Raw genomic sequence first — 13,767 nt, 5'->3', positions numbered from 1 at the left:
TAGGGAATAAAGAGTGGGACACAAGCTGAGCAGTCATAGAGGTCAGTTAAACAATCATCAGACATTGTTTTGACAGAGGGCTGCCTCTGGGTTAAGTAGTCAGGGAGGCTATTTTGGATCTGAAACAGCACAATAGATTGAGTCACAATCAATCCAGAGGTACATAATCAAAGTATCAGTTTGGTTGCAAGACATAAATAAAAGAAGATTTGTTCTGTCTGGTTTGTCCACATAAAAGGTTGTAAAAGATTATTTTACTATATTTTTTTAAAAAAACTGTAATTTTCATTCACTATAAATGCTGTTTTATTCTGGGACGCTGGCTCACCTGACCTCATTTTTACAACTATTATGCCATTCTGTCTTCAAAAAAACCCCACACATTTGCTTTGTAAATGATTCTCCACAGATACCTCCATTCATTTTTAGGTCACAGTTTTGGCAGATCTTTACACATTTGGAGCAAATGCATAATTACACAGACATGACAAGCAAAAAAGGTTAACAAATGAATAAAAAATAAGCTGACATAAAATAAAGGATTGCTTCCTGAAGGAGAGCCACATGTTGTTGCTAGCCTCACATCTGGAGGCAACATGCAAACGGGAACCAGAGTCTGTCCCTCCAGGGTATAAACAAGGTGTAGTGAGGTTGCTTCAACAACATTGTTTTCTCCGGTTGAGAGAGGCTACGGGATGCTCATAATTGATGTCAAATGTAGCTGGAACCTCATTATGACATGTTAATACGTTTTTGTGACCTTTCTGCCACGATTACAATAATTACAAGAACACTGATGACTTTTACATGGTTCTTAAGCTCCAGGCCCCCAAAGGAGCTGGTAGTATAATACAGAACATGACAACCTAAAACCTGAGCACGCTTTTAAACCCCCAAGGTCGTAGCTTATACTAGTATTAGATCCAAAATGACCTGCAATGCACTCTATTTCTCAGAGCTGCTGCTGTGCAAAAGCAGAGCAGTGTTTTTGTTAAGGCTGCTGAGTCAGTCGATCTGGTAGACATTCCACAGTGTTCTTTCCACAGATGTGTTTGGCTTTATAGACAGCATGCAGCTGCGCGACTCTGTTCTTTGAGAAGCGAGAGAGAGAGAGCTGAAGGCCGCATGCTGGGAGCGTACAGCCCAGTGAACCTCTACACCATCTGAACCTGCTTCAACCTTGAGACAAATTAGAGCTGCTCTCTTCCTGGGCGCCAACCTCGCAATCTCCATACTGCCCTACAGGAGCCTGTCAGCCCAGAGTTCACACAGCGGGAGACAAGAAGAGAGAAAGATGAGGGGCAGGAGGGGGAATAGAAACAGACAGTGAGGATGATCCAGTGTCAGAGTTTTGAGCGGAGGGAGGAGGAAGCTCCGACACATTTCAAGGATGAAGGTTAATGGCGCAGGAGACCTCCAAGACGATGGAGATAGCGTAGAAACAAAATCAGATGGAGAGACAGAGAAGAGGAGAGAGGTAATATCGTCAAAGATAATTCAAACAGGGTGAGACACAAAAGGTGGCAGAGGATGAAAAGATGGCTGTGTTTAACAGCAAAATGACAGGACGTATCGCTTTCTTACGATATTAAAAAAAGAAAGTGAACTTTGTTTCACTTTGGGTTTGTCGGGGCATTTTGTGCAGACTTTCAGGGACCCCAGAGGATGTATCCTTCTGACTTTGGCGATCCCCTGACTTTTCTTCTAGTGCCACCATGAGGTTGACATTTGTGAAATTTTTGAGTGGAACATCTCAACGACTATTGGATACTTATATTCATGTCCCTCTCCTGTCCAACTCCTCTGACTGATCTTCAAGTGCCATTGTCAGGTGAACATTTCTATGTATCAAATACTTTGGTTTATGACCAAATAACCATTCCCATCAGCCTAAGATGTCCTTTGTGTTTAGTGCTAATTAGCATAATGTAGCATGCTAATGGTCAACACTGACTACATTACATAATTATTGTTATTGTTTTATTGTCCAGCCCTAATGTGTCACACGCCACTGGTTAAGCGTCTTGCTCTGGGACACATTGGTAGATGTGTCGCAGTGGGACTCAAACCCGAACACCCCCACCAAAGACATGTGTCTTAGCCACTGCAGCATCTCCACTAGTAATTGCACTTTTTTGGCACAGTGACCTTGTGCCAATTTAAATAACCGATACTGTCTACGTGTCCTGTCATCAGTATGTTATCACCTTTTTAAGTGTGATCTCATTTTGTCATCACATTTGCGGGACTGTTAATCGGCCTGTCATTTAAGCGCTCCCAATAAACTATGCAAAATAGGGTTGAGTCACAGTTGGCTGCGCTATATACCTTTCCATACAAGCTGCAGGGCCAAACCATAAACCACTGATTAACAGAAAGCCTGATGTTGGGCTCTGATTGTTAACTAATGTGTATTAACCCTCAAAAACATGTTTGAAAGCACATTCCTGGAGTGAAGCATTTGCAAATAGCCTGCTGTGTAGACTAACATACATACTCATTACATTTTTTTTTGTCTTTTTACTGCACTAACATGTAGCCCAGTGGATTTCACTCCACACACACACAATGATCAAAACCATTTAGCTCTTGAAACACAATAACATCGCAGACCTGTATAGCAGCATGAAACTGAGGATTTGAGTTATTAAATATGTATGAGCCTCTGCGCTGAACTATATTTTAAAAGCTCTTTTCAAAGGGGGTGCCGCTGTTTATGATGTGCACTAAACCAATCAAAGCTCAACAACAATACATCAAATATCATTTTACACAAAGCAAGAGACCGTATTTGGACAGTGTGGCTTTGCTTGATGACATCTATTCTTTAAAAAACACAACAACTCAGACTTGTGAGTGTGCTCTGAAATTCTAAGAAGTATTTAAAATTTGTATCTTCTCAGAAAACATACAAACAAAAAATACAAGGGTGGGAGATGATAAGAGTTGCTTGTATAAGGCGGGAAGTGCCAACCTCTGTAGCTGGTAATTAAAAACAATCCAGCTAATAAAAAATATAATATGAGCATACTACATGCACAAACATGAATAACCGTCATAGTCTGCCATAAAACAGTGTCACTGGATGCCTATGCAAATGCACCTCCGAAGTTTAGCCAAATAATATCCGATAAGCCGTTTCTGACATTCGAACATCATGCAAAGTTAGCATCATAGAAAACCATATACGGTGCCTCGAGAGATGTATTAAATATCCAAAATCCAGTCAGTGGGTTTTTCAGTTAGAAACCAGATGCTGGAAACCACAAGTGGTAAAAAGGGAAAATCCAAACTACCTACTAACCCTGATGCACAGTGGAGAAACGTATTTTTTGCTGTCATTGTAGGTAAGTGCTTAATGAGTTACACTCTTGATTATTCTTGATCCTTTTTCACCCCCCCGATAATAGGAGCACTTTTCTTTTACAGCTTCTAGAGGCTTGAAAGGAGAGATCCATCATTTGATGAAGGATCCAACCGTGTCATTTTGCCATGCTACTCACCTTCTCAGTCCTTGACAAGCTTAATACGCCGTCACCATGGCAATGCTAGACATTCACCACATCCTCCGTATCCAGGTCCTGGGGGACTCTGCAGAGTGTGGAGTTTTTGTCATCAAGGTCTACTGTGGCGAGCCCCTCCTGCTGCAGTTCTGGTGCAGGAAGCCCCCCTTTCTTAATGGCCAGGTAGAGCAGACAGACGTGAACTGGCATGCGGCGGCGGAGATGGATTTTGTCCTCCGGGCACTACACCGTGCACCAAACCTGCCCAATAGCCACTTCTGGGGGCCCTTTGTTTTGGCATTGTGCCTTGATGCTCTTCGCTTCTGCTTCCGCCTCCCGGTGCATGCGCTCAGCAGCAGCAAAATGCAAGACATCATAGAGGAATGTGGTGAACTTGTGTTGTTGCGGTGAGAAGACTGGGCAACAGAAAAAAGTAGCTTCACTAAACCTCTTACGTCAAATATGATCTTTTTGCGGAGACTTGACGGCTGCTTCAGTGATTCGACTCTTGGCTTGAAATGACTGTGTATACAATACCAGCTCTGCACTGGTTTCTTTGCCCTAAACTTTGTTCTCTCACTTCCCTCCACCCTGGCCTGCTATGTACTGTATGTCGACCCCAAAGACAAACCACTACAACATCACTGGCCTCACTGCACACACAAATAGCGGGCAGAGCCCTGGGTGCTTTATGATGGGTCTGCCGCACCATAACTCAGTGTGGTGAAGAAGATGAAAGAACAGCAATGGGGACAGGAAAACTAGAGGACACGGCTAGTGAAAACAAGGATGGCAAAAGAAGACAAAGAGCAGTACACAAATGGCCCCTTGAACTGTTTCTTATGCCATTTTTATTAACTAATGGAACAAAACTGACCCAAGACAACAGTGGATGAAGACAGGGTAACACAATACTCACCATTAAAGGTAAAGTAGGCTCCATCCTTAAAGACTACAACCGCAGGAAGCTCTGGCAAAGTTACTGACTGTTGAAAACACAAAAGATACTTCATTTAAAACCAAGTTCCATCATTATGACGCCATGAATGTATGTGCACCTGCAAAATGTGGGACAAGACTGTTGGCAGCAGGGCTTTGCAGCTAACTGATACCTTTTTTGCATACTGTAAAGACTGTAAAGTCTGGTGTCTGTGTACGCAGTTTCAGAGAGATTATGCTAAAATAATTAATTATTTATTTTCAAGAAAACCAGCAAGAATAGAAACATGCATAATACTCAGGAGTTCCAATAACATGGGATGAAAAAAAAAAAATACAAGTGATTTCACTTTTTTTCTGAAACTCAAAAGGATGCAAATTCAAAGCCTCACCTCTGGAAAGACGTCCTCTGAAGCCGAGAAGAAATAAGTGTAGACAATGAGCTCAGAGGCTACGTCATTGTACTTCTCCTGCAACAGCAAAATGGGTCTTTTCAGCATTTACACAACAGCTTTCAATAAATCTGTGTTAAACAGCTGTAAAGGATGACACACTACAAGGTCTTACACACAAACTATTCTTTGTTAAAATATGTTACAGCAGCAGCAGGTTGGTGCTTCTATCATTCCATCAATACAGTTATAGCATTGTGGTAATTCTGAAGAAGCCGGGTGCTTAGAATAAAACAGCATTCTTGTCTGGGTGACATAAAAGGTGCTTACTTTGAGGGGAGACTCCCCGCCGACATACACAAAAAGCACGTCATGTCGCTTCATCATGTGTTCGAACATCTGCTTGCTGGGGAGTGCCCGGACGGCCGGTCTGGAGAGGGAAATAAAACCCACACAAATTAGTTCATTTTAATGAGTAAAATCCTATTCAGCAAAAAAGGCACACTAATGTAATAACTGATGTCAAAACTGCAACAATTCTGTCTTTGATTTCTGTGCTTGTGGCGCCACTCAGTGGAGACTCAACAACATGCAGCCCTGGACTCCAATCAATGCCAAGCCTTTGATCAACCCCTCTGTCATGGCTCTAGCCTGATTTCCCTCAAGGAGGAGAAATCTGTCAGGCTCAGTTGATACAGTGGCTTAAACTGGAGCATCACAGGAGGGAATCCATTGAGCTATGAAACAAATATGGCCTGTACTGATAAGCTTGCTTGGACGGTTCTCATTAGTGCAGCATGTGTTCCTGTGGAATAAGGGGCGTTCTATTTATTTATCAGTTTAATGTCACTTCTTTTTTAAAGCGGTGAGTGAAGGCTGTGACTTACCCTGCCACCCTGTTGGCAAACTCTACGATATCATCTTTTGTCCTTGGTCCCTTGTAATTATAGGCGAGATCACCCTTTAACCTGAGAGGGACAGAGAGAGAAACGAGCGCAAGGTGGATATTTTAATTGTAAAACCATTCAGCACCATCCATTGTTTTGTGCGGTGAGGACGCCGATTGACACATCTATGTGAAAATAAAATAAAATGGAAATTGATTGTGTGACACTGAACTTGGCATTCAGGAAAGAAAAAAATTCAGTGAACAAAAGAGAAAGAATATTACAGCAGAGGCAAATCGACAGAAACTTAATGTTTTCTCAAATGTCAACATTTGCAGCTTTTCTCGTTTTGAAACGCTCATTGGCCACTTTGTTCAGTACACCTTTATAATACTGGGTATTGGACTCCCCTTTGCCCCCAGAACAGTCAGAATTGTGCTGGAAACGTTTCTCAGAGACTCTGGTTCATGCGGTCATGTGTTGCTGCAGATTTGGAAGCTGCACACTCGTGCTGCAAATTTCCTGTTCCGCCACATCCCAAAGGTGCTCTGTTAAATTCTTGTGACTGTGGTGACCATCGTAATTCACTGAATTCAATGTCATGTTGGCTTAAGACGATGTTTGCTCTGTGAGGGATGCACATGGTCAATAACAATACTCAGGTAGACTGTGGCATTTAAACAATGCACAATTGGCATTAAGTGGTATTAAACAAGGCAGGATGGATCCATGGATCCATGTTGCATTTTGGTGAAGCCATGGTAACTGTAGCCTCAGTTTCCTGGTCTTAGCTGACAAGAGAGGAACCCGGTGTGTCTGCTGTAGCCCGTTCACTTCAAAGTTCAACTTACTGTGCATTCAGAGATGCTCTTCATCATGGCACTGTTGAAACGTTCAGTTATTTGAGTTACTGTCGCCTTTTATGTCAGCTTGAACCAGTCAGGCAATTCTCCTCTAACTTCAATGAGACACTTTCGCCCACTTTGCTGTTTTTTCCAAACATTACTCTGTAAAATCTAGCGACTGCTATGCATAAAAATCCCAGGAGATCAGCAGCATACCACCCTGTCTGGTAACAACAATCATTCCACAGTCAAAATCACTTCGATCACATTTTTTGCCCATTCTGAAGTTCGGTCTGAAGAACATCTGAACCTCTTGACCATGCCTGCATCCTTTTATGGATGGAGTTGCTGCCAAATGACTGGCTGAATCGATGCATTAACAAGCAGGTGTACCTAGTAAAGTGGCCTTTTATTGTAAACAGAATTTGTCACTTCAAACTTATCAGAGCCATCATTCACATGTTTTTTTTTTATTACATTTCATAGACTAAATTATCAAATAGTCCAAAAAATAATCAAAAGATTAATCGACAATGAAAATAATCAATAACCCGTCTCTTACAAGATGTTCTGGTAAAACAGAAAATCCACCAGAAAAATACTTTTCACCTCAAAAGTCAAGATAATCTAAATCACCGCACCTCCAATGAAAAAACTAAACAAATGATGCTGAGCTCCAGCCAAGGAAACTGCTCGAGTTGAGTTCCTACAACAAGCAGAATGCATTAAGGATTGCTAAGGTTGCATCAGCCCACAGGGCTTAATGAACTCAGGGGGAAACAGGGCTCTAAATCAAGTCTCCCTCTGTCTCAGAGGGAGGTATATGGTGTTCTTGGATGGATGTTTCATCACTTGCTTGGTTTAATGTTATGAACCCTGCCGTGATCCTGTGGCACTTTCCCAAATGAGCTTGATGAAACTAAATGGGAAGCCTGTTATGGCAGCGTGCAGATATAAATGATTCTGTTTCAAATATATGAGGAAACTCTGCTATGTAGGATGATCATTTCTCTCAAGTCAACATGAGTTCTGCTGTTGAGCAGCTGGCGATTTATTCATTTTATTAGAAAAATGCCACTTGCACTTTAAGAAAGAAGTGATGAGATACATGCCAAAAATCACAGTTGATATAGTAGATATGGCAGGGGTCGGCAAATAAGTCTGGTTTTTCCAAGCCGTTATATGGTGGGCCAGAACAAAGTCAAAACATGCAAAATCATGTGCACCTTAAGCTCAGTCGGTACTGTGCGGGACTCCCGATGGCTAGATAATGAGATGGATTCCATCTTATTGTGGATATTTTTTTCTCCCTTGTTAAACAAATTGAATAAAAGGACACTTTTGCAGATGCTCACATAAAGCATGTGCTGCAGTGTGTGCGCGTTCCGGCGTTTGTTCTGCATTCATAAACCTATGGACACTTATTTTCATTTCCCTGAGAAAATTCATTACTGACAGCTTTTACAGAGGTGTTTCAAGCAAGCCAGAGACTCTTTTGAATTGTCCTTCTGAACTCTTCAAAGTAAAAGCTCTTAATAAACTTGACATGAAGCATTGCTGCAAAAGACGTTCTTGCGCTTTTATTTTAGAGGCACAATCACTTAAGAGGAAGTGGTTATGTGAGCTATGTAACTGTTGCTGTCATGACAGATCTATTTCAGCACAAGCCGTTATCAATTTTTTTTTTTTTTTTTTCTGCTATCAAAGCAATCTGGCCGCGGGGCGCCTATTGCCGACCGCTGAGATATGGTATCAAACACTCTCGATTTGTTAATTAATAAATCACAAGATAAATTTAAGTGAAAAAAATAAAAATATAAGAAAGAGGCAAACTTAAATTTAAATAGCTAAAGTTGAGTTTAAAGAGTTTATTGCCCAAACAAAATTATAATTAAAGGCAACAGAGCTGAACATAATCAAATTTAAGCTCAAAAGGTGTGAACAGAGTTTGTCACTTAGTTATGCCTTAAGGACGCTGCAACAACACATTCTTCCCTCCTGAATAAGTCATCTAGGGGTATCTCAACAGGCCAAACCTCAAGGGGAAAAAGTGGGGTAAACAGAGGGGTAAAAGGATCCTAATAATAACACAACACAAACGTAAGTAAAGACCCTTGAGATATGGGAGGTGAGGGTACAGAAGCAAATATAATGTCTACAGTAGACCACATAAGATAATACAAGACCAATTATAAAGTTGAATCAATGTCTTTCTTGCACAGGCTTCACAAATACTGAACATCAGAGAAATGGTGTGCTCTGCAGATATATTGTATAGGACTCATTATCATACTGTGTCCAGACCCTGTCGATCCATACAAAATTCTACAATTTAATTTAAAATGGATTTCTCTAAAATTACAGCAATTGGCAAAAGAAGTGAAAATTGCGCATGGTTACAGTGGTATTTAAAATATTTTAAAAAAGTTTTTAATCAAAGTAAACAGTGAGCTACGTCTTATAAGTTCAAATGTTGTCAAATGTCAATTTTAATTAAAGTTAGGACAGAGTAATTTGAAAGAAATGTCACTTACAGTTTTATTGTGGGGTAACCACGAACACCGAACTCTGATGCCATTCCTGCAATATAGAAAACAAACATAGCAGCTCAAGCAAAATATGTCTTTCCCTTCAACGGTTTTAACTATCCAGTTCTCATCTTCTTAAAGGGTTCATAGATCTTCTTAATTTCAGACAAAAATCAGGAAAATGAGCCTGAAACATTTACTATGTTCAATAATATTAAAAATATTCAACATCCATCAACATTATTTAATGCTGCTTATAATACTGTATAATACCTGTTAACATACAGGACATCATCATGTTGTGGAACAACACAGTAAATTATGTTGAATCTGTCTCTAGCATATGAAATAATAATCTGGGGACAAAAAGGCTCCATGGAAAGACATTTCAGTGCTTCATCATTTACTCACCAGAGTAAGCAGTGGCATCCATCTTTCCCACACGGACCGGTGACCCGGAGGTCTTCAGCTCAACTCCCACATCATGCCACACTGGCTCTAGTTTTTTACAGTAGCCGCACCACGGTGCATAGAACTGAAAATAACCAGGAGAAGAAAGAAATCTTTAGATCATGTGCAACATATCAACATTATGTATAATCATGCACATATATCTTTGTAAGTTACTGTGCTGAATTTGAAGTGAGTACCAGGGTTGAATATTAAAAAACAATATAAATTCTTTATTTTTCCTTCCATTTCATCTTACACAAGGGAAAATACAACATTAACCAATCTGAGTTTCACCTCATTTGACAGTGGTACTTTTTAAAAAGGACAACAAGCAAATCTGTAGCGCTGTTGTTTAATGTTGTTAATTGTGTAATGGATTAAAATTTCTGTCTAACAATTTTGTGTTTATGACCTGTTTTTAAAACTGTTTTTGAGCAGTGTTGTTCTCACTATTGTACTTTGAAAGACTACCTGATATTGTGTATGACCTGTGGTATGTATTTGGTATGGTATGGATGTATTTTTCATGTACAAAACTGAAATTCACAAACGTGGGGTTCATTTGAATGCACGGATTAACTAGGACTGCTTAGAATAAGTTCAAACTTAGCATTGTTATAACATAATTTATTACGAAATTGGAATTTATGCAATACAAAAATAAAAGCGATTGAACCACAGAGAGATGAGTAACAACATCTCTGAAAGTAACCACTAAATAGTCACACATGCCCCGGGTATCTGTAAATATGGAAAAACACTTCTTTCTGCCACATAGCATAATTGTCATTTTGCACCACGGTAATCCTAATTTATGATCTAGTTTACTACGATGTACTACGATGCCAAGTGGTTCATGCCAAACTAGTTAGATTAAGCCCCAAGTAACTGTAGTGCAACCAATTTTAGTAGCTGATTTAGTTATAAACTAACTAGTAGTTACTAAGCCTCTAGTGTCGATTTTACACCCTAACTTAGGAGAGAACTTAAACACAGCTGGTGCAAACCGGTGCAGATAAAGGGCTATCTTGTAACAACTCTTTTTTTTTAGGCCACTTGGGAGCAGCAGAAACAAGATGTAAAGTTGATACTGGCCACCTGATTAATGCAAGTCCAATATTCACTCTCTTTTAACTCTGTTTTGCTCCTCACCAACCCTGGCTACAAGGGAAATATCTGGCAATTTAGTTGCTTAATACTGCACTATGTCCCGCAGCTAGACTAACTGTGTCTGTCTGCTGTTTGGTAGTGTACAGTGGGTTTTTAGAGCTTTTTTGCAAAAAAAAATAAAAAACCAGCAACTGTTTGCTACTGCCAAAAAAAGTTGCAGTGAGAGTGAACCAAAACTGTAATCTTGTGCCCGTACAGTTAAACAATGACTGAAACTCACTATAAAGTTCTGGAAAGCAGAGGGGAGCTCTAGATTCAGGCGATGATCAGGTTCATCGATATACAAGCAACTTGTAGACTTTTAGAAACCACTGGTGCTCCCAAGAGGTTACCAGCAGCATGCCATTTCCACCTAAGACCAGCTAGCTACAAATACCTACGGTACACAAATCTCAATTTTGGCTTAAAGGCTACATTCTTCTGGGTTTTTTTTGGCCACTTGGGGACAAAGGTATTCCAAAAAAAGCTAATCCATATGCCACCCTGTCATACACCTTTAAAGCTGTCATAGCTAACATTTTAGCAAAGAATTGTCTATTTACACATCTAGCAGACAGAAACATTATCATTAATTTGGAGTCATTGTTCTGGCCACCTGACCAATGCAAGTCAAAGAATTACTCCCTTTTAGCTCTGTTTGGTCTCCACCAAATCCTGAGGGAAATCTGACTCTTTAACTGCTTCATTATGTTCACCTGCTAGTGCTAACTTTGTCGCTTAGTGCTGGGCAGGTAGCGTACATATTGTTTATCATTTGGGGCAGGTCCTGGTAACAGAATGACAAGAGCATTTGAGACTAAACCACATAGTTAATGTGCTAAGTTAAAACTATTAGCTAAACGAGGCTAATAGCATAATAGGCTTCTTCTAAAAAGAGGTGCAGATTTCGTTGATAATTCTCTGTGGGTTAGTCACTGGAAACACATCTTATAAATTACATGAGACATTTGATTCTATGAAAGAATTTAGTGCCAATTTGAACTTTATGAACTGAGTTGTAAAATAATTCTATAATTACTCAGCTCTGAACACAACAATAGTAACATGTAACCACTGTTACACAGGGTGAAAGTTCCCAGCATAAGGACTCACTCCTGCCTCCCAAACTAGGAGTGAAAGCAGGTGCTAGAGCTAGATTTGCTTATATGGACCCAGACACAAGCTCTGATATAAACCCCTCAGAGCCCTTGGGCTTTGCCCGGCATGCATGACTTCTCATTCACTAATCACAAACACAGAGGACAGACTGCACGGCCCTGCTGGCCCCCGCCCTCCTACATCCCACCCTAACTGCTGCCACTTCCGTGGGGGATGAGCCGGACAGTGGCGTGCTGGATATAAACTAAAGCTGAGCTCAATGGACACAGACTGATTTTTGTGTGCCTTTGTCTGTCTGTGTGTGTGTGTGTGTGTGTGTGTGTGTGTGTGTGTGTGTGTGTGTGTGTGTATAATGTCAGACTCACATCAACCAGCCAGATATCGTTCACTCTGGTGTCTTTAAATCTGTCAAAAAGAAGAACGAATGACAGTACTTATCTTTTAGCCAATACTAGATCAATTTAATTATATCACATAATGTATTCTGAATGACTCACATTACAAGATGCTTGTTACATGTTATACATAAAAAATATATTGCTCCATGTATGTGGATATGAGATAAGTACATTAGTTGTAAAAAGTTACAGAAAAAGCCCCTAAATTATAAAACAAGAGAACCATTAGAGGATCCCACAAACACAAACACACAGACAAAATCTCTACAGACTTCCCAGCACAGGCATCCAATTAAAAACCACTGTGCAGCTGGAAACCTGAGATGAATCAAGACTTCTGCTCAGGCTTTGAACAACCTTTGTCTGTTTTTTATAAGACTGCAATCCTTTGGAAATGTGATGAACCCTTAAAAATCAGCAATCAAACAAAATATGCAAGGTTTGGATTTTAAAAAAAACAATGTTTGTTGCATGTTTTTCCAGTTTTTCTCATCTAAACTCTGATTTGCAATCACATCAAGTCCGCTGTTACACTCGGAAGTTGCACTGCATGATCATGCTATAGTGTGACAGTGGCAGGAAGGTGACATGTTGAAGCAGGGGAGAGCATCACTTACGTGTCATCTAGATCTTCAACAAATGCAAGCACTGCTGAAAGCCTTAGGAAAGCCGCTGCAACTGTAGTTTTAAAACAGAGATAAAGCACATGTTATATTGATGTGAACAAGAGCTGCACCGTCTCTTTTCTCCAGCCCTCCAGCCTGAAACCTCATGACCAAAGCATCACCAGCTAAAGCTGTCGACCCCAGCTAACAGTGCATCAATTTGCTTCACAGTTTCAACAACAGGACCTTCAAGAGTCAATTTAACAGGTGCTGGTATAACATGTACAGTCTAGTGTTAAATATACATTAAATAAAAAGTGAACGTACCGCCAAAAATCAGGGAGGCTTTCACTTCTGCCATTGCTTCGACTGAAAACAGCAAGCAGGAAATACAGCTAGTAAATCGGCACCTTTTGCGCATGCGCGGATTTACGCAGACTCCGTCGCCTGCACATAATTTAAGTCTAAAATTTAAAAATACATTATTTTATGTTGTTTTATTTCACTTATTACACTTAACACTTTCTCGTGTTGCTCCTTTTGCTCCATGCTATATAACTGTACACTGTTTACATTTTTTGGCTTCCATTTTTATTTTGTCTTGTAAAGACTTTTGTTGTTAATAGTGTTATATAAATACAGTTTATTATTATTATATTATTATTATTATTATTATTATTATTATATTATTATTTCCCATTAAATCAACTTTTTTACCACCTGTATTAAATTAGGATAAGGGGATACTGACCACAAGATGTCGCTCCAGACAATACTACTCTGCTGGATTTACAGTACACACTACCTGGACCCAGATTTAGGAATATGCATCATATCAGCAGAACATAAAGTCAAATAATAAAAGTCTTCAAATAAGAATTGGGGAAGACTACTAAATGCTGCAGGATCCAGCTACTTTAGAGGAGCAAATTCCCAAACACATATGCAA

At 40.0% G+C, this 13,767-nt stretch overlaps 1 protein-coding gene across 2 annotated transcripts in view; it reads right to left on the bottom strand.

Moving 5' to 3' along the window:
- Positions 1-13,222, bottom strand: part of tmx3b (thioredoxin related transmembrane protein 3b) — a 33,283-nt gene extending 20,061 nt beyond the window's left edge. For both annotated transcript variants that reach the window (XM_038730936.1, XM_038730944.1), the window contains exons 1-9: positions 13,146-13,222; positions 12,831-12,891; positions 12,181-12,220; positions 9,506-9,629; positions 9,101-9,146; positions 5,722-5,802; positions 5,165-5,264; positions 4,835-4,912; positions 4,423-4,489 (exon numbers count right to left, since the gene is read on the bottom strand). In XM_038730936.1, the coding sequence (XP_038586864.1) occupies positions 4,423-4,489; positions 4,835-4,912; positions 5,165-5,264; positions 5,722-5,802; positions 9,101-9,146; positions 9,506-9,629; positions 12,181-12,220; positions 12,831-12,891; positions 13,146-13,179 (631 nt within the window). In that variant the 5' untranslated portion in view covers positions 13,180-13,222. The remainder of the gene's footprint in view (positions 1-4,422; positions 4,490-4,834; positions 4,913-5,164; positions 5,265-5,721; positions 5,803-9,100; positions 9,147-9,505; positions 9,630-12,180; positions 12,221-12,830; positions 12,892-13,145) is intronic.
- Positions 13,223-13,767: the final 545 nt, after the last annotated feature.

The sequence above is a fragment of the Micropterus salmoides genome, unplaced genomic scaffold, assembly GCF_014851395.1.
Source record: "Micropterus salmoides isolate LMB-PRFRI ecotype aquatic unplaced genomic scaffold, ASM1485139v1 Ms_hic_scaffold_1, whole genome shotgun sequence".
Classification (NCBI taxonomy): domain Eukaryota; kingdom Metazoa; phylum Chordata; class Actinopteri; order Centrarchiformes; family Centrarchidae; genus Micropterus; species Micropterus salmoides.
This window is presented reverse-complemented; position numbering and strand designations above follow the sequence as displayed.